General features: G+C 51.2%; 1 protein-coding gene across 3 annotated transcripts in view; it reads right to left on the reverse strand.

Annotated features, from left to right (window-relative positions):
- The window catches only part of LOC128114493 (pyridoxal kinase-like), a 30364-nt gene extending 2846 nt beyond the window's left edge, over positions 1–27518 (reverse strand). Inside the window, exons 1-7 of one of the 3 annotated variants that reach the window (XR_008219781.1) lie at positions 27346–27518; positions 18864–18918; positions 16978–17082; positions 15472–15555; positions 14089–14135; positions 9815–12420; positions 845–6457 (exon numbers count right to left, since the gene is read on the reverse strand). Coding sequence is in view for 2 of the 3 variants with exons in the window: in XM_052744540.1 (XP_052600500.1) it covers positions 12235–12420; positions 14089–14135; positions 15472–15555; positions 16978–17082; positions 18864–18918; positions 27346–27432 (564 nt within the window). In the remaining variant the exon portion in view is untranslated. Of the gene's footprint in view, positions 1–844; positions 6458–8598; positions 12421–14088; positions 14136–15471; positions 15556–16977; positions 17083–18863; positions 18919–27345 lie in introns of those variants that run through there. The other 2 variants (XM_052744540.1, XM_052744539.1) reach the window with 2 other exon arrangements.

Consider the following 27518-nt stretch of genomic DNA (forward strand, 5'->3'; position numbering starts at 1 on the left):
ACACACACACACACACACACACACGCTAGCATCAGAACGTGACTCCAGAGAGCTGGAGAGGCAGCCCTGGCAGCTCACGGCAGCTCTCAGTACCACAGGCCAGCATGCTCTCTAGGAGGACACCAAGGAACCTGTCCTTACCCAGTCAGGGCACAGAGCCAGGCACTCTGGGGACACAGCACAACCCAACAAGGCGCCATTCCCACAGAGCTCCTGCAGCTTGTCAAGCACAAACTGGCAGCTGACTTCCGTCTGAAGCTGTGGCTGTCGCTAGGACCTCAGAGGTCAGGATAGCCTGAGGTTGCAGCCATGAGACTGGTTTGCACAGCCAATGGTCAGGGCCTTGGAGGGAATTCTGTTATTTGACCAACTCCCCAACCAAATACTGTGTCTCCACAAGTGAAACCTGAGCCAAGCCAGAGTTTTGTCTAAAAGCACAATGCAGCTGAGTCTGCTGTCCCAGCACATTTTATAAATAAATAAACAACTGCGGGCTGGAGAGATGGCTCAGAGGTTAAGAACCCTGGTTGCTCTTCCAGAGGTCCTGAGTTCAATTCCCAGCAACCACATGGTGGCTCACAACCATCTGTAACGTGATCTGGTGCCCTCTTCTGGCGTGCAGGCAGAATACTGCATACATAATAAAGAAATAAATCTTAAATAAATAAATAAATGAATGAATGAATGAATGAACAGACAACTGGGTACAGTGGCATAGACCTGTAACCTCTATCAATCAGAAGGGAGACCAAGGTCCTGGAGCCAAGCTGAGGTAAGAAAGTTGACCTCACTCCATGTCTGGTGGCAGGGTGGAGGGACTGCCCCAGAAGTCAGCTGTACCCACCTCTCCACAGTGACAAGTTTCCCCCGAGGAAGCCAATCATGCTGGGTCCCTGACTTCTGCAGGATGGAGGATGGAGCAGGGGCTGGACCACCTGGGCCTTGATGGACAGCGCTGGCGTTCCTCCCAGGCTCAGAACACGCCTTTTGTTCTTAGAACTCGCTGCCTTTCTGAACCCAAGCTAAAAATTGCTTCAGTTCTTCCTGGAGTTACTCATCGCCTGATGACTAATGCTTCAGTCCATCAATCTTGCAATCCCTTTGTTATGTCTGAGCCTAGGGTCTCAGGAACAAAAGTTGAAGAGGTATTCAACCAGAAGTGACCAGATGGCCGTCCTACTTCAGCTGTCCCTTCCAGAGGGTGGGCAGTATTGATTGCACCACAGCAAAGTGGCCGTGATAACTTTGGGGGAAAATGGTATGTCACTCATGTCTTCCCAGCATGCAATTTCCTCTCTAAGGCAGTTGCACAAGATGAATCTGATCAGGAACTGCTTTCTGGTTGATAGTTGACGCCTTATATGTAATCCAAAGCCCATTATTAAAAAATTATATATTTGCCAGGCACATACATCTTTAATCCCAGTACCTAGGAGGCAATGGCAAGCAGATCTCTGTGGCTTTGAGGCCAGCCTGGTCTACCTACTAAGTTCCAAGCCAGCCAGGGATACACTTGGACACCTTGTCTCAAAATAATAATAACTAATAGTAATAATATGTATTTGCTGGTCGTGCAGGCACATACCTATAATTCTCATCAGGAGAGTCTTTTGTTGCTGTTGTTGTTAATTTGCTAGACAGGGTTTCTCTGTGTAGCCCTGGCTGTCCTAGAACTTGCTCTGTAGACCAGGCTAGCCTCCAAGTCACAGGTCTGCCTGCCTCTGCCTCCTGAATGCTAGGATTAAAGGTATGCACCACCACTGCCAGGTTGAGAATCATTAATTGGAGATCAGCACTGGCTACATAGGGAGATCCTAACTCACAAAACAAGTCCAGGAGGGTAAATCAGTGGGTAAAGGTCCTTGCAGTTAAACCTGATCACCTGAGTTCAATCCCCAGAACCCACTTAGTGGAAAGGAGAGAATCAACTCCACAAATTGTCCTCTGACCTCTATGGCATTCCCAGTTTTAGCTCTGAAGTACAAGGCCTCCTTGACTGAGAACCCCCTCATTCCACCCCTGGAATCCATCCAGGGAACAGCCATGTAAGTGCCATTCAGAGCTTTCCTCATGTCTCATGCTGTCCCCTGTCTGTGAGGATGCCCTGCCCAGGACACATTCCTGCCTTCATCCTGCTGGGGTCCAGTGCCCAGCAGCCTGCAGAACCAGAACTCCTGAGAGAAAAGTCGGGGTGGGGGTGGGGGTTCAATTAAAACATCAGAGAACGAAAGGAAGTGATGAACAGAGGAGGTGGAGGGAGAAGGAGGAAGCTTCAGGGGCCATGCACACACCACAGCACAGGGCACAGCACCAGAGATGGGTCTCAGCCCCCTCCCCAGGACCTGCATCCCTGAGGATAAGGAGGTGCCTGTGACCCCTGGTGGGTTTCCAAGTCCGAGAGCCAACTCAGTTTGGCACAGATGGGGTATCAGGCCACCCCAGCTGCTGGGGCACACCTCAGACCCCTCCAGCCCGGGTGAAGGGTTGGCCCCTCCAGCAGGACAGTTTGGCTTCCTTTAGCCTTTGCACACCTGGGCAGCAGCTTTCTGCCTGTGCTGGTCTGCTGCCCTGCTGGGGCAAGGAGGAACCAGCCATTCCTGCAGCCTGGGAGTTCCTCTGACTCAGCTCCCACGTGGTGTTATTCTGATTAAGTCTGACAGGCCAGCTCTTGGAGTTTATCCTTTCATTACAGTTTTTGTTTAACACAGAGTTTCTCTGTATAGCCCTGGCTGGCCTGGAGCTTCAAGGGCAGAGCAGGCTAGGTTCAAGCTTGAGGTGATCCTCCTGCCTCTGTTTTACAAGTACTAGGAGAACAGGCTTGCCCCATAACGCCTGGCTCAAAGTTTGTTTTGGTGATTGTAGGAATTGAATCTAGGACTCACATATGCCACTCAGTCCTGCTTTTAATTTTTTTAAAATAGGATTTTGCTATGTAGCCTGGGTTGGAACTCATAGTGATCCTTTTGCCTCTGTCTCTCAAATGTGGTCACAGACATATTTCACCACTAACAGGTTCATGACTTCCTTTTCTGTGACTATCAAGGTTCATGGACCCTTCTCCATGGAGGGCAAACATGTCATTAAGAGTAACTTGAAACATGATCCTGGACCATGAGCATTCATATTTGGCTCAGAATGAACTATTCCCTTCCTTCCTTCCTTCCTTCCTTCCTTCCTTCCTTCCTTCCTTCCTTCCTTCCTTCCGTCCGTCCTTCCTTCCGTCCTTCCTTCCTTTTCTTTTAGAAGCTTAGGGACAATTTTATTATAGTTTGATTTAAAAAAATAAAATAAAAACCAAAAAGATTGCTCTATAAGTAAGTCTATAATGCATTTTCTAAACTAGTGATTGATGGGAGAGGGCCCAGCCCATTGCAGATAGGATTACCCCTGGGCGGGTGGTCCAGGATTCTATAAGAAAGCAGGCTGAGCAAGCCAGTAAGCAGCACCCCTCCATGGCCTCTGCATCAGCTCCTGCCTCCAGGTTCCTGCCCTGTGTGAGTGCCTGCTCTGACTTCCCTCAGTGACAACAATGATGTGGAACAGTAAGCCAAATTAAACCCTCTCCTCCCCAAGTTACTTTTGCTCATGGTGTTTTGGCACAGCAATAAAATCCTAACTAAAGAGGAATGGGGGAAGTTTTAACTTGGAAAAGGTGGCAGGCCGCATGGCTGAGACCCTGTAAACAATTGCATGCCTCTTTTATTTATTTATTCACTTGTCTGTCTGTCTGTCTGTCTGTCTGTCTGTTTGAGACAGGGTCTCTCTATACAGCTCTGACTGTCCTGGAACTCACTATGCAGACCAGGGTAGTCTCAAGCTCACAGAGATCCACCTGCCTCCTGAGTGCTTGGATCAAAGTCATGAATCACCTGCCTCTCTTATTTTTAATTCATGTCTTCAGTGTGTGCAGGGGGTACTCGTGCACATGTGCACATGCATGTAAAGGACAGAGGACAGCCTTGGATGTCTTGCTTAAGAGCACTATCAACCCCCCTGGTCCCCAAAGGCTTGTAGCCATATCGTAATGCAAAAATGCATTCAGCCCAACTTCAAAAGTCCACATAATCTATAACAGTCTCAAACTTATTTAAAAGACTAAATTTCAAAGTCTCTTCTAAGATTCATGCCATCTCTTAACTATAATCCCCTGTAAATTTTAAATCAAAAAGCCAATCACAGACTTCCAACATATAATGGCACAGGGTATACATTACCATTCCAAAAATGGAAGAACGGGAGCATAGTGAGAAATTACTGGACCAACGTAAGACTGAAAACCAGCTGGGCAAGCTCCAAACTCTGCATCTCTATGTCTGATGTCAAAAAACGCTCTTCAGCTCTCCAACTCCTTCGGGCTCTGTTGACTGCAACACACTTCTCTCTCTCTTGGACTGCTTCTGCTCCCTGTTAGCTGCTTTCCTTGACAGGCATCCCATGACCCTGGCATCTCCAATATCTTGGGGTCTCCAAGGCAACTCAGGCTTCTCCTTAACAGCTTCATACAATGGCCTCTCTAGGCCTCCATTCAAGGACACCCCTGAGACATGCATGCCTGGCCTCAGAGGCTTTCCTTAGCTGCAGAGAGAGATTCCATACCCCTTCCTTCTATCCTTGACTATAAAGCCACAGCTATATGGCGAAATCTACCAAATTCTGTTGCTTTCTAGGGCTGGAACATGGCCCCATGTACAATTAAGTCTGGCCTCGAACTCACAGAGATTCACCTGCCTCTGCCTCCTGTGTGCTGGGATTAAAGGTTTGCCCTACCACTGCCTAACGTGAATGAAACATTTCAAGAAGAGAGTTCAGGTCAATAGGAGGCACTCTGAAAAGTCTTTACTTTTTTTTAATATTTGAGGTAGGTCAGGGGTGGTTCTGAGGAGGGCATCAGAGAAAAGAGAGATTAGTGGAGTTGGATTTATATAGATGTCCCACAGAGTGCTGACAGGTGCTCATGTCTACAAATGCACTGACAGGGGACAGTACACAGGGCTGGGGGACTTGGGCTGGAGACCACCTGAGCCCAGAGCAAGCCCCTGTAGCACGAATTTTAAATGGTCTTATTAATAAGAGCAAACCCGGAGCCAGGTATTGGGGTGAATACTGGAAGATCAGAGAGAGACAGAACAGGCCACAGCTTCCTCACCTCGCCAATTCCTCAGCTGATCCTGTTTCCTCGGGCTGGAAGCCCCTGAGTCCTCATCCAGATAGGCCTCAGCTGAACCGCTGCTCAAAAGCCTAAAAGCTTAAGCAGCTAAAAGCTTCTAGTTTCTGGTCCTCACGCCTTATATATTTTTCTGCTTTCTGCAATCACTCCCTGGGATTAAAGGCTCACTTTCTGGGATTAAAGGTGTGAGTCACCATGCTTGGCTGTATCCTTGAACACACAGAGATCCAGGTAGATCTCTGCCTCTGGAATGCTAGGATTAAAAGTGTGAGTGCCACCATTTTCTACCCTCTGTATCTAGTGGCTGTTCTGTTCTCTGACCCCAGATAAGTTTATTAGGGTGCACAATATTTTGGGGAACACAATACCACCACAAGCCCCTCCTGCACACAGGGACTGTGGGCCAGCCTTGTGCTTTGCTCTAAAGGCTAGGAGCTGCCAAAAAGTTGTGGTCTCTGAGAAGGAATAGTAGGTCGGGGGCGGGCCCAGAGATGCAGCCCGTCTTCTGATTGGTCTAGGTTTGCATCACATGGGTGAAATTCTGACAGGAATTTCAGGAAATCTTGTTATATGTATATATAGAGAGAGACAAGGTCTATATTGGGAATTAGGCAGCTATGAAGCTAAGAGCACTCAGGAAGTCACCCATGTCTCATCCTTCAAGAGCTATGTTCATGAAGAATCCACCACCATTTCCAAAAATACTGACTCACTCTCCCATCATCCAGAAAGTGATCTTAGGTGTTTTGTGGGAACCGATCAGGTCTGAGTTTGAAGGAATCAGGCTTCTGCCTTCCTGCTCTGTGGGACACAGGACAGATGTACTAAGCCTGGGGGTCTTCAACTTGTCCTGTCACCCCAGAGCATGCTCTCCTCATGTCAGGCAGGAGTCAGGACCTCTGTGAGAATGTAGCTCAGACACTTCCATGGTACTGGCCCAGGTGACACTAAGGGTGAAGGCTCCTCCACTTGCCTTCATGGGGGACTACCTCGCCCTGTAAGGCAGTGAGGTGCGGCCATGGTTTTACACATCTCTGCTGGCTCTATAGGATGGGCAGTGAGGCATGGCCATGGTTACACCCTAAGGCCTTCTGGGAGCTTCCGAGCATGGAGGTCTGAGTGGCAGGCTCTCCCCTGTTAACACCCACCTAAAGCCTCAGGGTGGGGCAGCCCTAGCTATCTATTTAAGAGCTGACAGGGGCAGGGTGGGGTCCCCATGGCTTAGGGAGACCTTCACCTGGAATGTGCATCCTGTCGCAGAAAGACCAGGAACTAACTGCCCACAGTGAGCTAGAAAGAGGAAAAAGGAGCTGCTGGCATGGGGGAGCTCAGCTCACCATCACCACCCTTAAGTGGGTGTTCCCCGGGGCTCAAACCTGGGTGGTGAGGGTAAGAGATGGGAGATGAGCCAGGTGGTGGTGGTGGTGGTGGTGGTGGTGGTGGTGGTGGTGGCGGCGGCGGCGGCGGCGGCGGCGGCGGCGGCGGCGGCAGCACACACCTTTAATCCCAGCACTCAGAAGGCAGAGGCAGGCAGATCTCTATAAGTGCAAGGCCAGTCTGGTCTACAGTACAAAGTAAGTTCCAGGACAACCAGGGCTATGCAGAAAAACCGAGTCTCGAGAAAGAAAAAAAAAATGGTAAATGGGAGACAAGGACTTCTGATTTGAGGATATGCTCCTGCCTGTTTCAAAAAGTGAAGTCTTTAAATGGTGTTTATTCTACCAGAAATTTAAAAAAAAAATCCAGGAATAATGGTGTGTGTGTGTGTGTGTGTGTGTGTGTGTGTGTGTGTGTGTGTGTGTGTAAAGATACAGTATTACTACACAGCTACACAGCTATCTTCCTGCCTCAGCCCCTAGGGTAGATTATAGGTGTACACCACCTTGCCAAGCAAAAATTTCCATTTATATAAAAATATTGAATACTAGTAAATTAAGAGTTACTCATTAAATTCTGGTTTTAAGCAAATAAACACACTAGGGTGGCATGAAGGGAGAATATGGCATATAAGACATTATTTTAAATTAGACTTTGCATGGAAAACCACTGCATCAAGAATAAAATAGAGTCAACAAGGAAACATACATTTCAAAATGCACCCAGTTTAAGAAATGTCACGTCTGGCCATGCTGACCAAGCCATAGCTTCCTGGGATGTCATGCAAGGCCTGGGGACACACTGAGCTCCTACTCGCTGTGAGATGTCATACAGCACCAAAGTCTGGATGCTAACACAAAGATTTACACACTAAAAAACCAGCCGACCAAATCTCCCAGCTTGGGGACTGCTGTTTAAGCTGCTGGTACCAGCATCTACCTGGGCAGCTGATACCACTCTGGTACCACTGCGCCCCCTGCTGGTAGACACTGAAAGTGTGCAACAGGAGGCAGACATCTCCCCACCCTGGTTCCACAGGAATGGAACCTGAAAATGCTCTGCCAGCCACCACCTGAAGCTGTCACAGGAAGTGTAGGAAAGGAACAGACTGGCACATGCACGTCTAGCAGCACCTCCACTCCAGGGCGCTCCTCCATCATCCTCAGAGAGGGCAGCATCCAGACTGGTGGGACCAGGTTCAAGCCTTCCTTACAGAGCCCACAGTTCTATGAAGAAACTTACAGTGAACCTGACCTCCCAGAACTGTCCCTCGGGGGGTGGGGGCAGGCACCTTCTCCAGGCATCCACTGGTGGTCCCTGTGGTCAGCATCCATCTGTCACTTGGACAGACTTGACTTTCCAGGGTTTCTCACTACAAGTAGATGCATGGCTGATTAGAAGAGAATTCCCCAAATGTCAGCATGGCAGCAATAAAAGGGGCTGGGCTGAGGCACCCCCTGGAGGGCACACAGAATCTGGACACCACCACCAAAGCCTGTGTCCTTGCCTGCACCTCCCTGGGCCCAGATAGATACCTTGCGCCAAAAGAAAGATGCATGGAGGGGACCAGTACAAGCTGTGGTCTGCCCAGTGGTCACTGGGCACCTGAGAACTGCAGAAGTATGCACCAGATACACCCCAGTGAGTGATTCCTCAGAGGGCAGGAAGGAAGCAATGGGTTCCAAATACATTCACCTCTCTTTTCTTTTCTATACTTCTCAGCTACGGACAATGTAAGGTTTGAAGCAATGGGAGCTGGACACTGGGGTCAGGAGCTGCCCAGGGGCACAGCAGGGGCTCAGCGCTGCACTGGCCAACCTGCCTCCTTCAGGAGGGCCCCGCCTTCCTCACCAAGGACAGGACATGGCCTAACTTGTAACACCCAGTGCTATTCTCCTATCCCAGATGGTGGTGGTGACATCATACTGGGAACCCAGGTAGACTATGGAGCACACAGTCCCCTCCTTTCAATACCCCACTTCAGCACAGTGAAGCCAGGCCTGGCCACTCCCACAGAAACATCAAGCAGCTTTTAAACACCGGGCTCTCCCAACTTGAAGAAAAGGACAGCGTCTTTTTTACAATCATTAACATATTATAAAAGTAAGCTAGAGGCACATGATTATCAACAGGGCCAGGCAAGATTTCCAAAGCATCATTGTCAGAATTCCCTCTTAGTCTTCCGGGAGGTTGAAGGAGATGGACTAAGACAGTACCAGAGGGAGTCCCCAGCAGGAAGCAGGCAACACCAGGCTAACACAGCTTCATTTCCAAATACGTCATGTCACAACTGAACTATGCGAAGTGAGAGTGAAAGGCAATTCTGACTTGGAAACAAGGGGACCAGACCTGGTGCTTGCTGGCAGGCAGGGCCGCAGACAGTTCTTTGGAAAGCATTGCTTCTGCCCAGGCCCCACGCTCAAAGCACTGCTTCTTCTGTCACATGCCTGAGTCTCAGCCTCTGTTCCTTGTCCCCTGGGCTCCAAGGCACACAGGAAGACAATCCAGACCACACCCAAGTTTAGGACTTTAGAGGAAGTTCTCATGAGGAAAGAGCACTCACCCAGCTGTGTAAGCAAGAGGCTCTCCTGGTGTGGTGGAGAGTGAGGTCATGAAGACCCAGCACACACAAACCACCACACCCAGCACTGCTCTGCCAGGGGCTTCTTCACATCACATCAGACACATACAGGCTTTCCTCAACCCTATGACTGCTCTTACTGTATGCATGTGTGTGAAGCCAGAGGTCAACATCTGGGGTCTTCCTTTACTTCGATTCCACTTCCCTAGCTCTGAGGTTATAGGTGCACACTCCAGGACCACACTTAGGTGCTAGGGACTGAACTCAGGTCGTGTTTGCACGGCAAGCACTTTACCAACACGGCCATCTCTCCCGTCCAGTCTCAATACTCTGAGAGGAAAAAGGAAGTTTTCCTCATTGCTGACAAAATGGTGTTCCCTGCTCTCTGAGAGGCAGTGAGGGGCTTTTCCTGTGACTTAGGGGAATGTAGTTGTTCCTCCATTCCAGGCCACTGGCCATGGCTTTCTCTTTTCTGGTCTGCATTAATTGGGGCTCAGAGTCCTGCCATTGGGACCAGGAAACACACACCAGAGAGCTAGCTAACCCTGGCTTAGGATATTAGTGAACAAGGTAATTTTTTAAATTACATTTATTTATTTATTTATTTATTTTTGGTTGGTGTGTGTGTGTGTGTGTGTGTGTGTGTGTGCATATGTGTGTGTGTAAGAGAGAGAGAGAGAACAATTTACAAGAATCAGTTGTCTGCTTCCACCATGTGGGTCCCTCAGGTTGTCAGCCTTGGCAACAGGCAGCTTTCCCTGCTCCGCCATCCTGCAGCCTGAGACCAGAAAGGAGAGAAGTCAGGGTGCAGGCTGGTGGGGGAGCGGAGTTGGACTGGTGCAAGTCCACGTGGACCGGTGTCTCCTCCATCTAGGGCATTTTAACTGGGGAAGGGGAACACTGGACTATGTTAAGGTAGGGTGTGGCCCTCTGAGGTTCACCTATGGGTGGCAGCCAGGCACCCCTGGAGAACCTATGCCCCTGGGGAATCACAATGTAGTCCCCACCTCTCCCAATCTCCCATTGCTCCTTAGGCTGTGGCTTCTCAGAAGAGGCAAATCTTAAGAACTGAGGTATAGGGAAATGGGTGGATGCTGAGATAAAGGTCAATCAAAATGGACAGCCCCACTCACAGCTAGGACTCAGGGACCCCAAATTCCAAGATGTACAGTCGGGAAAGCCACACTTGAGCAATGGAAATGGAACTTGTCACAGTCTCCTGCAAGGGTCTAAGGGATGCCCTGCACCCACAGTGCCCATACGCTCCCTCTAGGAGCAGGACTTCCAAGGAGGCAGAGTGCGAGCTGGCTTCACATGAGGGCCTCTTGCCCCTCAGTGAGTGCTGGGCACAGAATACAGAAATGGAAGGAGGAGCCCACAGTTAAGTATGCCACCAGGGGGCTCGTGCCACAGCCGCCTCTCCTTCTGTCTGTGCAAACACAGCTGCAGCAATGTGCTGTCCCCAGCATCACATGGCAAGTGCAGTGCCAACTGAGGACCACAGCGCTGGGTGAGCTCCCACAAGGACCCAGTGTGGCATCTTCCCTGAACTTCCCAAGCCACCTTAGGCTCAGCAGCCGCCCCCTAGGTTGGTCAGTTTCCCAGAAGTTGCTCCCAAGTTATAGGAGATCCTGCAGACACCCAGAAGGCTTGCAGATCCCCTGGAATGTTCCGGGCCCTTAAAGGGTCCCTGTCACAGTGACTACATGCTTGTGTGCCTACCCAAGCTCTGATGCAGGAACAAGGGTAAGACCAGAATGGCAATGAAGATATTTTGCATAGTTCTTCCAGATGCCAATGGTTAAGACTTAACCTGGAGGGCAGTCTCCAGCACTCAGGAGGCAGAGGCAGGCGGATCTCTGTGAGTTTGAGGCCAGCCTGGTCTACAGAGTGAGATTCAGGACAGGCACCAAAACTACACAGAGAAACCCTGTCTTGAACTGCCCCCCCCAAGAAAAAGACTTAACCCAATTTAAAAACAATGCCACCACAGACCTAGTCCCATCACAATCAGGAATCTGGAGGCAATGGCAGCCTGTGACCAACAGAAGGGTCCACAGGCAGCAGGCTTGCCTACTCCACCTACCTCCCACACACCTATGAGTCAACAAGATACAGTCAGCAGGCCCAGAGCCTGGGAGGAGAAGGGGCCATGTTTCTGAGTCACATATTTCTGCAACGGCTTTTGTTATTATTATTATTATTATTATTATTATTATTATTATTATTATTTTAAAAACATGATGGTACATTTTCACCATTGAGACCGGATGAGACCCGACCCTCAGGAAGGAATAAAATGTCAAGTGTCAGTCATGGCTCTAAGGCAGACGTTACAGCTTTCACAGGGATGAAAACAGAGACCCCGGCACTCGGTGTGTTGGGGCGAATGCACGGCCCTCACAGCACCATGGCCTGCACCACAATCTTGGGGTCCTCGATGTCCTTTTTGCTCTGGACCACCTTCACCAAGGACAGCTTAGACCAATCTTTAGCTTTTGTTTATTATCTCCATGTTAGTGATGCACTCGGGGCCTCATGCCTGTTAAGCAAGGATGATCTATGCCTTTGAGAGGACTGAGCAGATGCCATTACAGGATGCTCAGTCTTCTCTCAGAGATCAGGCCTCAATATCAGGTTCCTGAGACTGGACAAGCAGTTTCTGAGAGAGCCATGAACAAAGGACAAGCAGTCTCCAGCACCCCAACAACCAGGCCAGGCCTGAATCACAAGTCAATAGCTCAAGGTAATAACCAAATAAGGTCAAAGCCTGGGACTTGTCCAGGCCTGCCCCAAAATAGAAAAGCTGTAGCCTTAACCAGCCCCTGCCAGCCATAGTCAATTAGAACATACTAATATGATTGCTACTTGCTTAAGCCAAGGACCTAGGACTGCCCTAGGACGTCCGTCTCACTGACTGTGCTTAAAAGGAGCCTGCGAGCTCCTCTCAAGGTCATTGCCATTTTGCCTTTGTGTAGGATGGTCGGTTCCAGCATGCTGGATTAAAGAATGCTCTCGTTGACTGCATACGTGGATGGTGGTCTTTTGTGGGATTAAGGCTAGCCTCAAACTTGCAATCATCCCACCTCAGCCTTCCAAATAACTAGGATTACAGACACCCAATACCATGTCTAGTTCCTGACATCCAGATCCCACATGAAGCTCTGAAAAAACGGTCTGTTCCCATGATGCTTTGCAGCACTGGTGAGTGGTCCAGGGTTCTAATCTCTCCCCATCCAGTTGCTGAGGCATTTCCCTGGAGGTCCGAGGTCCTATGCAGATGAACTCCTGCTGGCTGGCATAAATGAAAAAGAGCTAAGAATAGATAGGATCACTTTCACAGCCCAACCCCTAGACTCGGGTCTGACCATGACATCTGCCTTAGCTAGGGTTCCTATTGCTAGGATGAAAGACCATGATCAAAATAAGTTGGGGAGGAAAGGGTTAATTTGGCTTACACTTCCACATTGTAGTCCATCACTGAAGGAAGTCAGGACAGGAACTCAAGCAGGGCAGGAAACTGGAGGCAGAAGCTGATGCAGAGGGCATGGAGGGGTGCTACTTGCTGGCTTGCTCCCCATGGCTAGCTGGGAACACTCACCATGGCCCAGGCCCTCCCCCATCAATCAGTAATTAAGAAAATGCATTCCAGGCTTCCCTACAGTCCAATCTTATGGAGACATTTTCTCAACTTAGGTTCCCTCAGCACAGGTGACTTTAGCTTGTGACAAGTTGACATCCCCAACCCAGCACAACATCACTAAAGGCTCTTATACAACTGAGTTTTATGGATGGCACACGTCTCAGCAGCAGAGCATTTGGCTAGCATATGAGCGGCCCTGGGTTTGACCCCCCAGAACAAAAATAGAACAAAATTGATCACCAGAGCCACAGACTCTCTGCTAGTTTGACCCTAACACATTATCTTTAATCTAGGCCCTCCGGGAAAGTTATTTAATCAAAACCAGGACACATCACAGGGACACTGAGCCCGAAGGAGAGCTCTTTAGGACCCAAACACCAGCGTCTCTAGGTTGGCTGGGGACATTGCAGCAAGCATCATCAGGAAGAAAGGAGGGAGTCTGGTGCAGGGAACCTTCCAGAAAATAGGCATTGGAGGAAGCAGATGAAGACAGGCACCGAGCAAACCAGACACCTGGTCCAGGTGAGTCCTGCACTGGTGTAGACCGTGTGTGGCCAAGTGTGCTCAGGGAATTCACAATGAGTAATACATGAGTCAAAAGCCAACAAAAGAAGCAAATGCCAGGGTGGGCTTGTGTTAAAACGCTGACTTTGAGGTGTTAGGCCTCTGAATTGAGGCCTCCCATCTCCATAGTCTGAGGTGTCTGACATGGCCACAGGACCAGTTTTACTCGTGGATTATGACCCACCCACTGTCCAGTTTTGAACAGCTGGTGTGCTCAAAGTGACTTCCTCATTGTTAAATGGATAAGGGAAACTGACAAAGGAAAAAACATTTGCATGAGAAGGTGATCCGGCTGTGACATCCCTCACCCCAGTGATCTGCAGTGTGGACAGGCTGACAGGATTGGTGAGGCGTCCTCTTCCCTGACTGCTTCACATGCATCCCTCCTGAAACTACACAGAGAGGACGCCTCTCCTGGATGGAGGAGTACTGTCCTGCAGTCCAGGGCAAATGGCTAGAATTCTCCCCTGCAAGATCCTCCAAACCAGCTTTTGAGAAAAACCATTTGCAACAGGAGAAACTCGGGACAGTCACCTTCAGTGCCCACACCTGGAGCTTCATTACACAGCTTGTCCATGGCTGACAGACTCTCTATGGTACACACTCTAATGACTGCCGTCCATTTGACCAACTTCCTAACAGGGGTGTCTCAGCCTTGTATGGGAGTCACGCTGGTTTACCCGGGAAGGTGACCTTCTCTTTGGTTCAAAGCAGATGCACAGACCACATGGTTAACAGCAGCGTGGGTACACTCACCATGGAACCTTCGCCGTTCCACTTGTCGCCCATCACGGGATCACACACTGTGGGGACACAGCATCTGGTCAGCAACTGCTATAGCTTCCAATGACAGACCTCCACACTGTTTGCTTTCTCACTGTGTAGCCCAGGCTAGCCTTGGACTTTCAATCTTCCTGCCTCAGCCTCCCATGTAGCTGGGAAAGTAGGCATGCACACCACACAAGCCTCCATATCTAACTCTTGCTCTAACTGCCAGAGTGTGTGCCTGCATGTATGTACATGCTCCATGTGTGCAGGTGCCCAGGAGTTCAGAAAAGGGCAGGAGACCCCCTGTAGTGGGGTTTACAGACAGCTATGAGCCATCAGAGTGGGTGCTTGGAACTGAACTCGTGGCTTCTGCAAGAGGAGTACACACCCTTAACTGACAACAAGTTCTCAATTTGCCCTGGCTGGCTTTGAACCCACTATGTAGATGGGATGACCCTGAACTTCTGACTCTCTGAGTACTAGGATTAGAGGTGTACACCTGCACATTCAGTTTACATGGTGTGGGGATCTTTCCTCAGGGCCTCGTGTATGCTAGGCAAGCACTGTACCAATGAGCCACACACCTAGTCTCTCAATTTTCTTTTTAAACATTACATACATGTGGAGACACAGAACAATTTTTTACCCAGCACTTTGCACTTCTCTGTCCAAGACAACTAGGTCCCCGGGATAATTGCACATATAACTTAACATTCACACCTTCATCTCAAGAACACATTACCTCAGGTCACCTGGACTGGCATAGTGCCCTCCCCACTGGCCTGACTGAGACTAGTAACCCAGGTTTTATGGTATCTTCCCAGGTTCAGGCACATTCCCTTTGGACCACAGTCTACTGCATGGACAAAGCAATGTGCTATTGGCCTTCAGGCAGGGCACACTGTGCACACCCAGGAGACAGCTATTCAGGCTGCTCCACATGGCACATGGACCCAGCGCTGCCTACCAGCCATAGTGCCACTCTCCACGCAGACAAACTAGATATAGTGTGTTCCCAACCCCCACCCACTAGTTTAGCCCAGCCTGGGGTATCAACCCAACCTATATCCTCTTTAGGGTCAGACCTCACACATCTTGGGCACCCCAGGCCTTAAAACACATACTTAACCCTCCCTTCTTATGCACCTCACAAGAAACCCTACAGTCACCCTGACAAACTTCTCAATTCCCCTGCTGAGCCTGCCCTCAAGACTCACTCCCCCTTAGAGGTCCCATAAGTCAAATAACTAATAGGTAAAGGCCAAACAGGAGGCGAGGAAGCCAGAAGACAGTTGGCTGAGATGTCCCTGTCTTGAGGGTACGGTCAGCATGGGACACAGTGGAGAAGGGGCATCATGGTCCAGCTCTCACCGTACACTATCTGGGGGTTCTGCTGCTTCAGCTCCCGTACGATGTCCACCACCATGGCCAGGAAGGACTTGTCTCTTGTGTAACCTGGAGGGACAATCCAGGTTTATCCTCTCAAAACAGGACACACTGACCACCAGGGTGCTGTAACACAATCAAATCAAACATGCATGGGAGTGGGGGAGGCCAGACCCTGCAGCCAGGGAATACACAGGTTTCCAAAAGTCTGTGGTCACAGAGGGGAAGACAGGAAGATCCCAGATGTATGTGAGGGGTTTAAAATGATAGAACTACAGACAACTGGCAGGTAACTAAAATTTCCACTTTCAAAATAAACCACTTAAACAATATTTTATGTGTATGTTTGTGTGCCTGAGTGTATGTCTGTGCACCACATGTGAGCTTAAGGCCTTGGAGGACAGAAGAGGGCAGAGGATAGAAGAGGGTGTCAGATCCCCTGGAGCTGGAGTTACAGGCAGTTGTGAGCTACCCTATGTGGGCTGGGAAGTGACCCTGGGTCCTCTGCAAGAGTGCTCTTAACAACTGAGCCATCTCTGCAGCCTCTGTGTCTCTTTAAAAAGTTTTTATTTAGGGGCTGGAGAGATGGCTCAGCTGTTAAGAATGTGGCAGCTCACAACTGTTTATAACTGTATTCTCAGGGGATCCGATGCCCTCTTGCGGTATGCAGGTGTACATGCAGACAAAACACCCATATGCATAAAAATACATAAATACATGTTTTACTTAATTATCTATTTTTGGAGGCAGGGTCTCACTATGAAGCCCTGGCCCACCCAGAACTCATTATGTAGGCTAGGCTGCCCTCAGATTCGCAGAGCTCCACCTACCTGAGTGTTGAGATTAAAGGTGTCTGCTATGATACCCAGCTCAAACACGGCATTTTTAACCTAACTAAACAAACAAATAAACAAAAACTGGGCCTGGAGAGATGGCTCAGAGGTTAAGAGCACTGGCTGCTTCTCCAGGGTCTTGAGTTCAATTCCCAGCAACCACATGGTGGCTCACAACGTATATGTAATAAATAAATAAATCTTTTAAAAAAAAAGTGAATTGGGGGCTGGTGTGAGGGCCTATGGAATAGGGAGACTTGCTACCAAGTCAGAAAACTTAAGTTCGATCCCTGGTACCCACAGGGTTGAAAGAACCAACTCCCACAAGTTGCACTCTCATCACCAAACCCATGTAGTGTCACTGTGTGTGTGTGTGCAATTGTGTGGACACACACACACACACAGAATAAATAGATTCAATATGTAGAAAATACAGCCAGAAATGTGACAGATGAGCTCATGTTCCAGGTAGAAACATTTCACCCTCAACGAATCAACCTGGCAAGGTTCCAACTCCTTCCTCTACCAGGATGCCTCCAGGGTGTGTTGGTGCCTAGGGCACAACAAAATCCACCCTGAAGGAGGCAGGAAGCCATGCAAGAGCCCAGCAAGGGGAATGTGGGCCTATCCCTGTCACCAGCAGGCTGGGGACCCTCACCAGTGAGCACGTAGTCGTACTTATTCGCATCATTTATCTTGAGACCTTCATACAGTTCATGGAGTTCCTGTGAATTCAGCACTTGGCCCTTCCAATGGGCGTAGCCTGCAGGAAGAAAACAGGCTAAGCTGTGGGTGTGGGAGCCCCAGGTTTCCCTGGTGACCATCTCAGCTGATGATAATCACCTACCCTCCTTGAGGAGACCCAGTGAACAGCTCTTTTGAGGACTGGCCTGAGGCACAGACTGGGCCCAATGCCTCAGTGGCATCCCAATACCCTAGAAGCACCCCCTGTTCCTGTACTGTGGGGGCTGAACAGTGTTCTCCACCCTGCCATGCCTAGTTTCTATCAAATCAGTCCAGGGCAGCAGACTCTCAATGTCCTAGGTAACCCTTTGGAACTGTGTCCCAGAAGATGTGGAAAGGGACACCAGGGTGCACAGCTGTTTACTTCTGCATTCAACGGGAGCAGCTCAGGGAGACCACCCAAGCCCTACTTGGTTTCCATTATCCTCTACGTGTTTTTAGCCATCAAAGTTGAGTTGATTGGTCACTGCCACCTGATACCCTGGCAGGTAAGGGCTCACCCTATCCCCACCCACTCTCTCTCTCTCCCACAAGCAAATTAAAACACTGCCAAAACAAGTGTTAGGGCAAATCCTAGCAAGAGACAAACATAAGTAAGAAACAGGTCTAGCCCAGGCATACAACCTGCCCCTCTGCCTGCTATGGCCAGGACCCCAGGCCTCTGGGACACCTGACATGCAGGACACCTGGGCACCTGATGCCAGGTGGGGCCAATCACTGACATCCTGAATTTCACCAATGAGAACTTCCTCAGTTCAGCATCTCAGGTCTTCCAGGTACACACTCACAGCCCCTCTAAGGCCTCTAGGTGTTTTCAGTGCCTGTCAAGCACCAGGCGGAGCACAGACTGATGGCAATCCCACACAGCACAGTCCGCAGAAGTAAACTCAGCTCCACTGTGCAACATCCAAGACATCTCTGCTCGTTTAAACACAAGTAAGAAAGGGTATCAGTAAGGGTCAGTGGGGTCCATGCAGTTCCCTGGAGGCCCTGGACCACCTGTGACTTCAAAGGCCAGGGCACTGGTACTGAGCACTCACCAATCATGGTGGCCCACTGTCCCGAGGCAGCTAATAATTCTTCCCTCCCAGTTTAAAATCTATCACACTCGAGAAGCATGTTAAATTCTATGAGATTTCACACGCTGCTGGTGACCAGCTGGGCTGCTCTGGGACACTTTGAGCTCCTGAAGTCCCCTTTATGTTCGGAACAATGTCAGCCGGAATGGCTTTGTTCTCTTGCCAGCATGGAAACTAGGGAGGACTCCCGTCTCCATAGGTCAGGGCTGTGGGGAATACACACTTGTCCCAAACAATTCAACGGGCTGCCCGGGACAGTTGCCTTCAGCAATAAGCAGTGATGTCTCTGGAGTCCCCAGGACAAGGCAGATACACACATACCCTTCCCCAGGGTGTTGGTGCTGAATCTAGAACCACATGGGGCTCTACTAAACCCCAGGTATCACCATAGTGGAAAAGCAAACAGACACACAGGTCACCAGCTGTCAGCAGGGGGACATGGTAGCACACTCCCTGTGATTTACCTGGGCAGCTCTGCTACCACAGAAGATGCTATGACTGCCAGCTTAGCAGTGAGGGAAACTGAGGCACAGAGGTTTTCCCACCAGTCAGCTCCACAATAGGGGTCACACACACCAGCCATGGTGTGGAAGTAGACCCTGCACAGAGTGGCACTTCTGGGTTCCATCCCCTGGCCACAGGCGGTGGCACCTACTTCCCTCAGGGCCAGGTTACACCCATGCTCACTTCCACCATGACTACCACCCGAAGAAGGGCCTACCTGTGTGGTTGGAAAACTGCACAGAGTTCACAGCATCAACCTCAAATCCCAAAACCTGCAGGACAAGGAGAAGAGGTGTGAGAGTGCCTGTCTGTGACCCCAAGAACCCAGGGCAGGGCTCCCAACCATGGCTAGAGTCTTGACTTGAGGAGGGTAACAGATGAGACCATCTGGGTGGTACAGACCCCTGGGCAGGACGGTCACAGGGTGGGAACAGAAGGCCTTCCCAAGCCAGCCAGATGTTTGTATTTCAGGGCCATAAAAGCCTGACCGTGAGATTCCTTTGTTTCTTCACTCTGGAAAACTGCCCAAAGGGCCAGGGTGGAAATACCCCTCTCCCTTGCTGGCACACACTGAAGGGTTCATGGGGCACTCCTGAGGACCCACCTGACGGAAGTGGTCAAAGAAATCGCTGCAAGCCCCTGTCAGTCCAGATAGAGGGCAGGGGTTCCCTGGGTCTTCTAACCCACCCCTGAGGAACAAGACCCAGAGCAGCTGGGGTAGCTCTGCTCAGCCAGCCTCTACCACAGCAGCTAGCAAAGTCTCCTTCCCTCCATGTCAAGGAGAGAAAGAAGGTTGGTCCCACATCAGGGCTGAGGCCCCCACGTCAGAGCTGAGATCCCCGGAACAACCACATTCGTTGAGCAGCTTGCCGCTCTGAATGGCTTCTCACAGCTCCCGTGGGAGTCATCCAGACGGGACAAATGGGCCTCCCGAGACACGCTGGGCAGAGACCGAGGCTCCGTGTGGGCAGCTGTTCATCCCCAGCACACAAAGCAGCTCACTAAGCCAAATTACAGCTGTGGACCTCCGAGTCAACTCAAAGCGATCACCGAGTTTAAAAGCTTTTTATTTCAAAGTGAGAGGCCTGAGCTGAGGAGCTCACGCAGTCGGTTAAGTGCTGGCTGGAAGCTTGAGGACGGACCGGAACTCAATCCCTCAGAACCTGCATAAAACGCCTGATGTGGCAGTGCTTGCCTGCAATTCCAGGGCTGGGGAGGATTCCAAGGGTTCACGAGCCAGCCAGTCTAGTCTAATTGGTGAATTTCAGGCCAGTTAGAGACCTGTGTGTTGGATTTGCCTCTCAGGTCTGTGTGCCCAGCTCAACACAGGGCTCCCTGACCTGCTGATGGATGAGGGTAGGCGCCGGGCAAACTGGACAGCACCATCCTGTGGAGAAGCCTCTGCATGTCCCCTGGGGTAGTTAGAACATCCCAGACACAGTTGCTATACTTCTCCCTCCCACTGCTGGGGCCAACAACACCTCCACATGAGTGCTCCCGGCACCTAGGAAAGTGAAAGCCAAAACAGGAACATGAAGCTTGCCTTCCCTGCTTCCTGCTGCCCATGGCTGCCAGACACGGGCTCCTCTTCCTGTCCCTCATGCAACCCTCAGGACCCTGCCCCAGCAGTGATGTGTACGATGCAGGGGTGGCTGCCATGAGCAGGTGGTGCACATCCCAGGGGCCCATGCCCGCCTCCACTGCTGCATCATCAGCGCTCCAGCAAAGAGGCACACACAGCCTGAAGCCATGTAGCCAGGAGAGGCTTTGTTTAGAATAGCTCAGCTTAGCTCCAAGGGAGGCAGAGACACTCAGCACAGCGGGAGTGGGTGAGCTCTGGAATATTCCAGTGTGGTTCTCCCACAGGCTTCTAAGGACAGACAGGATTGGCAGGCCGAACCTCACAGGTGTGTCCAGCTGTGGAAAACCAGTCCTGGGGCTGGTGCTTAAGCCTCTTTCACAGATGGGAATCAGCAAGCAGGCCGGGCAAGCATCTTGTGGCTGTTGTGACCGTGAGCAATCTAACAGCCAAGGGGCCTACATCCCTCCCACCACTGATCACTGCTCAGCCTTCCAATCCAGCCAGACCACACCCTCTGATTTCCATGGCTGTGGTGGTTTGAAAGAAATTGACACCCCCCCCCCCCAAAGAGAGTGGCACTATTAGGAGGTGTGGCTTTGTTGGAGTAGGTGTGGCCTTATTGGAGGAAGTGTGTTCCGGTGAGGGTGGGCTTTGAGAGGTCTCCTTTGCTCAAGCTACACCCACTGTGGAGGACAGTTCACTTCCTTTCGCCTGCAGATCAAGTTATGGAACTCCCGCTCCTTCTCCAGCACCATGTCTGCCTACACACGGCCGTGTCCCGCCGTGATGATAATGCACTAAACCTCTGAAACTGTAAGCCAGCCCCAATTCAATGGTTTCCCTATGAGTTGCTGTGGTCACAGTGTCTCTTCACAGCAGTAGAAACCCTAACTAAGACAATGGTGAGTTGCCAGCAGACAGCCTGCATCCCACAAAACATCTCTTTAGGGGTTGCTCACTCCAGGTCCTGTGGCCACCCCCAGCCTGGCTCACAGAACTCACTGCCAGGATCACAGGGCTAGGCAGGCATAGCCAAAGGCCATGTCTACTGCAGGGGTCTGCCTGTGCTGGGCCGCAGTGACGTCCGAAAGGAAGGAGCCTGTGCTGAGCTCACGGTGGCATCCACTGGCCGACCTTGTTAGCCCGGTTGCTGCCAGGTCACTCTGAGACTCAGTAACCCAGATACGGGGTCACCTGGGTTCCAGAGGGTCACTGAGATGCAAGCTGGTCAGGAACTGCCCTGCCCCCTTGTCCATCAGCTGGTCAGCTGCTCACATCTGGCTCACACAGCTAAGAGTGGCTGAGCTTCCAGGGGTTGCCAAAACAGCATTCCTGACTCCAGAGTTAGTTGCACAAAGTGGCCTGTGTTCACCACTACGGGCCACTGCACCAGAGCGGCCCTTACTCTGAGCTACGGTCCCTCTACCACAGGGCCTCCTGCACGCTGCCCCAGGATGCACTCCTCTTTGTGCCCCAGAGGGGGTGGGGGTGGCAGGCTCCCATCCAGGGGACCTCACAACACTCACAGCAACTGGCCCCTGGGTGGGCCATGTCTCATGTGTCTCAGCAGTGTCCTCATTTAGCTACTCAAGGAACTGTTTTTCCAGGAGACAATCACAGGTAAGGAGACAGGACAGGAGGGTATAAAGAGGCCTTGGAGGCTCCTGGAGAGCTAACAGACTTATGCCTAAACTAGTGACCCCACAATGAGCCCAAGGTCCTGATGGGGACAGGGTGGCTTCTCTGGGAGGTGTCACCTCCTCAGCCACCAGAAGTCGTTGTTGGACCCTTCCTCAACACCTCCTTTTCCTTTCTAGTGGGGAAACCTCACTCAGTCCTTCTCCAGAGCTCTGACAAAAGTTGTGTCATTGTGTACCAAGAGGTGTCATAGCAGCAGGTCTCATTTTCCTGAAGCTCAGGGCCCTACAGACATGTCATCCCTTTCCAGACACCGGAGGGGTTATCCTAAGCCAGGGTCTTTCAGAGGCCAAAGCAATACTAAGAAATACACACACACACACACACACACACACACACACACACACACACCATGCACGCATGCCCACAACCATACAGTCACACATGCACAGACATGGACCCAGTCAACGGCAGAGAGGAATGAGATCAAGATGTTCATGGCAGGTGGGGAGGAATAACAGAAATGCCATCCCAGACTCACAGATGAAGGAGAGACGAATGCCATTCTCACATGAGTTAAAAAAAAAAAAAGACACTTGCATTTCCTGGTTCTGCCTTCCTTCCTTCCTTCCTTCCTTCCTTCCTTTCTTCCTTCCTTCTTTCCTTCCTTCCTTCCTTTCTCTCTTTTTTTTTTCTTTTTGGTCTTTTGAGATAGGGTTTCTCTGTGTAGTTTTGTTGCCTGTCCTGGATCTCATTCTATAGACCAGGCTGGCCTCGAACTCACAGAGATCCGCCTGGCTCTGCCTCTCAAGAACTGGTATTAAAGGTGTGTGCCACCGCTGCCCGGCTTCTACCCATTTTCTGCAGACCACAAACAGGGCTGTTCCTTTCCAGGGACTTTGGGAGGGTTCTGTGGTCTTGCCTTTCTGTTTCAGAGCACTCATCTCAGTGGGTTTGAGTTAAAGGCCCAGATCATTCTCTCAAAGCCACAGATTCATTAAGTTAATACCTAACGTCCATCGCTACCCCGATGGCATTTTGAGGCTACAGTGTCACTGTGACTAGCCAGCACAGGGGTCAGACATATCTGTGGTGGCTATGCCAGCCAGGTTAGCTACTCCACAGGATCACCGATAGATGTGAAAGACCCTAGCCCTTCAGGCTTACACCCCCAAGCCTCAGGAAGAGAGAAACTTCAAGCACCAGGAAATAAACTAAAAATCTAGTTCCAAGGGCAACCTGACTCAGCCATTAATCTCCCCTGCAACCACATAACAATGTAAAGAGATTTCTATTAAGAGGTGTGCTCAACTGTGACTGGGAAAGTTGCAAATGTTCCAGGGAGGACCACCGTGACCTGTATGCGAACTCCACTCCCACCCTGATACCCCCCTTGAGGTTTCAAGAAAAATGTGCACACTGACGTAACTGTATCCCCCTCTGTGATCACTCTGTAACCAGACAATGATTTTTTTTTTTAAAGATTTTATTTATTAATTATGTATACAGTGTTCTGTCTGCATGTATGCCTGCAGGCCAGAAGAGGGCACCAGATCTCATTACAGATGGTTGTGAGCCACCATGTGGTTGCTGGGAATTGAACTCAGGACCTCTGGAAGAGCAGTCGGTGCTCTTAACCTCTGAGCCATCTCTCCAGCCCCTTTTTTTTTTTTTTTTTCAGACAATGATTTTATGGAATTAGCTTCTAGACATAAATCAATCGAAGTGACATTGCATGGGAATTGTAATCTTGTGGGTTTTGTGGGTTTTTCCTTTAAAAGTCCTTATGGAACTGCAGTAAGTTGTGACTCTTGCTCTTGGGAGAAGAGGAGCCCTTCTATATAGAAGCTTAATAAATCCTCGTGCTGTTGCATCAACTGGACTGGAGTCTGGGTTCTTGGGGCGCCCACTTGAGACCCTAAACCTTTGGGGTCCAACAGATGACACTGGGCCTGCTACCACTCCACCCAATGAACTGGCTCCTCTGTCACAGCCTTGTGGCTACCATCAGAGAAGACTCAGCTTGAGGCCACAGCTCTAGGCACAGCTTTGGGACCCAGTCCCTGCTGCTCCCTTTCCTTTCTAAAGGGATGTCTTGACATCACCAACTTTACAGCCTTTCACTAGACCCTAAATTTGGCCATTTTCAGATTGCTCTAAAGGAAGGATACCATCTTCTCAGAAGGCAGATCAACTACATAACCCCCCTCAACCCCCATATAGAACATGAGCTACCAAGTCAATGTGCTGAGAAGGCTCTGCACACACAGGGAACTCAGGAAGCACACAGCAAATACTTACGTGCGTGCTCACATGTACATACTCACGTGCACACACATACACATAACCTTGGGATATGGACTCTTGGGTCTTGCCTCTTGCAGGAGGAAGTAGGTTGGAGGTTTAGCTGGCTGTAGAGCATTCAGCATGTGTGAGAAAGGCCCTGGACTCTGTCCCCAGCAGCATTTAACAAGGGTATTAGAGCCTAGTGTTGTGGCACACATCCTTAATCCCAGCACTTGGGAGGCAGAGGCAGATGGATCCCTGAATTCAAGGCCAGCCTGGTCTACAGGGTGAGTTCCAGGATAGCGAGGACTACATAGAGAAACTCTGTCTCAGGAAAAAAAAAAAAAAAGTGGGGGTGGGATGAGGAGCTTGAGGCACAGCTCAGTTGAAGAGCACGTGTTAAACATGCACAAGGCCCTGGGTTCGGTCCTCTCCACCACAGAAAACAAGGAGGGAAGACATGGTGGTGCCTGGTAGGTGGGAGCAGGCAACAGGGCACACTGGACTTCACCCTGCCCTTCCCTGCTCACCCCACAGTCTAGAGCCAAAACAGCAGGAAACCCCCAGCTTCCCAGGCCCTCCCCTGCTGCAGAGGTGAGTGAGAAAGGGCTGGGGGAGGAGCAGGGAGAGCAGGAGCCTGGCCCCACTCTCCCTTTACCCTCCCTCTGCCCTGCAAACTTTGAACTATTCCGCCTGGTACCCACCTCCTACTGGCTCTGGTCCCATGAAACATTTGGCCACCACACCCTGGCCTGGGGCCAGAAGTAAATCTGAAAACAGGGACAAGGTTCTGCTGCCTCTTGGTAGGATTATTTTCCCAGCTGCCTGAGGGAGACCAGGGAGGGAGGAGCTCAGAAGACATTGCAGGGAGCACTGGGGAGGCAGGGCTGATGGGTCCAGGGGTGTGGGTCTGTGCCACATGGCAGAAGTTGGAAGCAGCTCCCCAGTCACAGGCACAAGCCAGGCCCAGCACAAGGGACTCTGAGGTCCTGGTGCCAGCTCATCAACAGCTTGGTGCCAGGTCTACAGGGGAGGCCCAGAAACTTCCCCAGCCATTGCTCTGGCATAACTGGACAGCCACCTGATGGCACAACCTCCAGTCACCTGGGTCAGTCCCAAGAGGCCTCCCCAGCCTCCTGCCTGTGGCCTTCTTGGAGCAGCACTGGGACAAATCTCGGGACCCCAGCCCAAGACTACACTCTCCCCATTTCGAGCTTTTCGCCCCCATATTCAGCCATGTCAATGAGACTTTGTACTCCAGATTGTACAGTAAGAACACACACACACACACACACACACACACACACACACACACACACACACACACCCGCCTCCACGGAGAACAGCTCTGGACCGGAGGGGTGTTCCTCTTGGAACAGCTGCTCAAAGACTGGGTAGTGCCGGCCCCAGCCACCACAGACTCTGACAGGGCCAGCCCCACAGGTGCTCACTAAAGCTCTCCATGTTGGACGTGTCCTCCCTACCCAATTCATTGCTTCTCCCTACCCAGGGGTGCACAGAGGTATGGTGAGCAGCAAAATGCCAACAGGGACCTCGAGGGAGTCCCCAGGTCCTTAAGCTCCTCTCTGAAGGGGAGCTAAGAAGAGCCTCCTCTCTTGAGCAGGTGGACACCATGTCTTCAGCCCGAATGAGGCAGCTGACCCTTGGTGCAGTCTAGAGGACAGAGGTCCAGGGGAGCCAGGGACAGAGGACCCAGGGAAGGAAGAGCAGCACCAAGTGGAAGAGGCAAGGGACGCAGGACACAGGGCCCCAGGAGCCCTGCACACCTCTGCCCAAGGTGAGGGGGCTTCTTGGAGCTCAGCCTGGCTCCACCCTCCCCGGCTTCCCTGCTTCAGTGACTGTATCCCCTTGCTCCGAAGTACAGTCTCACCGCAGTGACCTTGCTACCCACTCATAACCTAGAGAGCAATGGTTAAAAGCATGAAGCACCAGACCAGTGCATCTTGGGTAGAATAAGAATGTGTGTGAATGTGTGTGTGTGTGTGTGTGTGTGTGTGTGTGTGTGTGTGTGTGTGTGTGTGTAGAATTGCTTATCGACCAAGAGGGACTCAAGCACTCAGCAAACACTGTACTGTTCACTTACAACCATTTGCCCTGTTTCATCTGCCAAGCATCCCCGCCCCAGGACAGCCCTCAGATTGTCCTTAGAAACTGCTCTGGGCCACCTGTCTTCCTTCCAGATCCTTCCTGAAGGATCTCGGTAGCCAGGTGCTCCTTCTTAATGTCCCCAAAGAGTCAGCGCAACGTCTGGACATGAGCTGAAGGGACCTGCCACTTTGCTTAGTGACCAGCCAAAGAGGCACAGTGAAGGAGGCCACCACCTAGCTGGCCAGGTCAGCCCAATCTTCCTGCTGAACCGGCCAGGCAAGGAATTGCCAGTCACTCTGACATTGTCTCTGGCCCCCATGCTAATACCCTCTGCAGCCTGGTTCTCTCCTAGGGTCACCGGGTCACAAGCAGGGAGCACCTCCGCCCAGAAATGATCAGGGCCAGCCTCATTACCCACCTCACGTGAGAGAGTCTTGGGAAGATGAAGGCTACAGCCCTTCTACAGAATTGCTTTCAAAGCCAAACTCAGCAAACTGTGCTGTCTCTTATGATAGAAGGAGGTCTGTGGGAGGTGAAGGGCGGTTCAAGTCCCATTCCAGTGGATGACAGACCACTTCAGGAGTGATCAGACCCAAAGTGGGCCTGAGCCTCCAGGGCACGGACCTGTCTGCGACCTTACTCAACCTCCTTGGTCCAGGATCACAGGGTGGGTAGAAACAGATCCTGGATTTCAACAGGGAGTGAGCAATCGCTCGCCAACATGTCTACCAAGAGGCTGGGTCTTCCCAGCTTAGCATTTCATCGCTTCTGGAAGCCCCCACCCACGGCTGGTCAGGCGGCAGGAAGCAGCAGCACTGGCCCGCTGGATTACTGAGTGGGCACAGCTGGGCAGGGGACTTCGCACCACCTGCACCACCCTACTGTAGGCTTCCCAGGGTACTCCACGTCCCCAGCCTGCGTGCGTCAGGCTCGCCAGGCTCTGTCCGCATTGCGCCCAGCTCGCAGCGGGGACCTGAGGAAGGCTGCAGGGGACCAAGGTCATCATTGGGGGAGGCCACGCCGTGAACCCGCAGCCCCACACCTGAGCAGCCGGGTCAGGTTATGTAGGCGGCAGAGCATGTACCTGCAGCGGGAACATGGCGGCCCGGTTGCCCACGTAGCAGCGGACCACATGGCTCTGGATGGAGAGTACCCGGCATTCGCCCTCCATGCCGGGCAGGCCGTGGTGTCTAGGGACCCGGGCTGCCCAAGGCGCTCGCTCTGGCTCTACTTGCCAGTCCCTCCGGCGAGACGAGG

This window comes from Peromyscus californicus, unplaced genomic scaffold (genome assembly GCF_007827085.1).
Source record: "Peromyscus californicus insignis strain IS unplaced genomic scaffold, ASM782708v3 Scaffold_19__1_contigs__length_69161282, whole genome shotgun sequence".
NCBI classification, from domain to species: domain Eukaryota; kingdom Metazoa; phylum Chordata; class Mammalia; order Rodentia; family Cricetidae; genus Peromyscus; species Peromyscus californicus.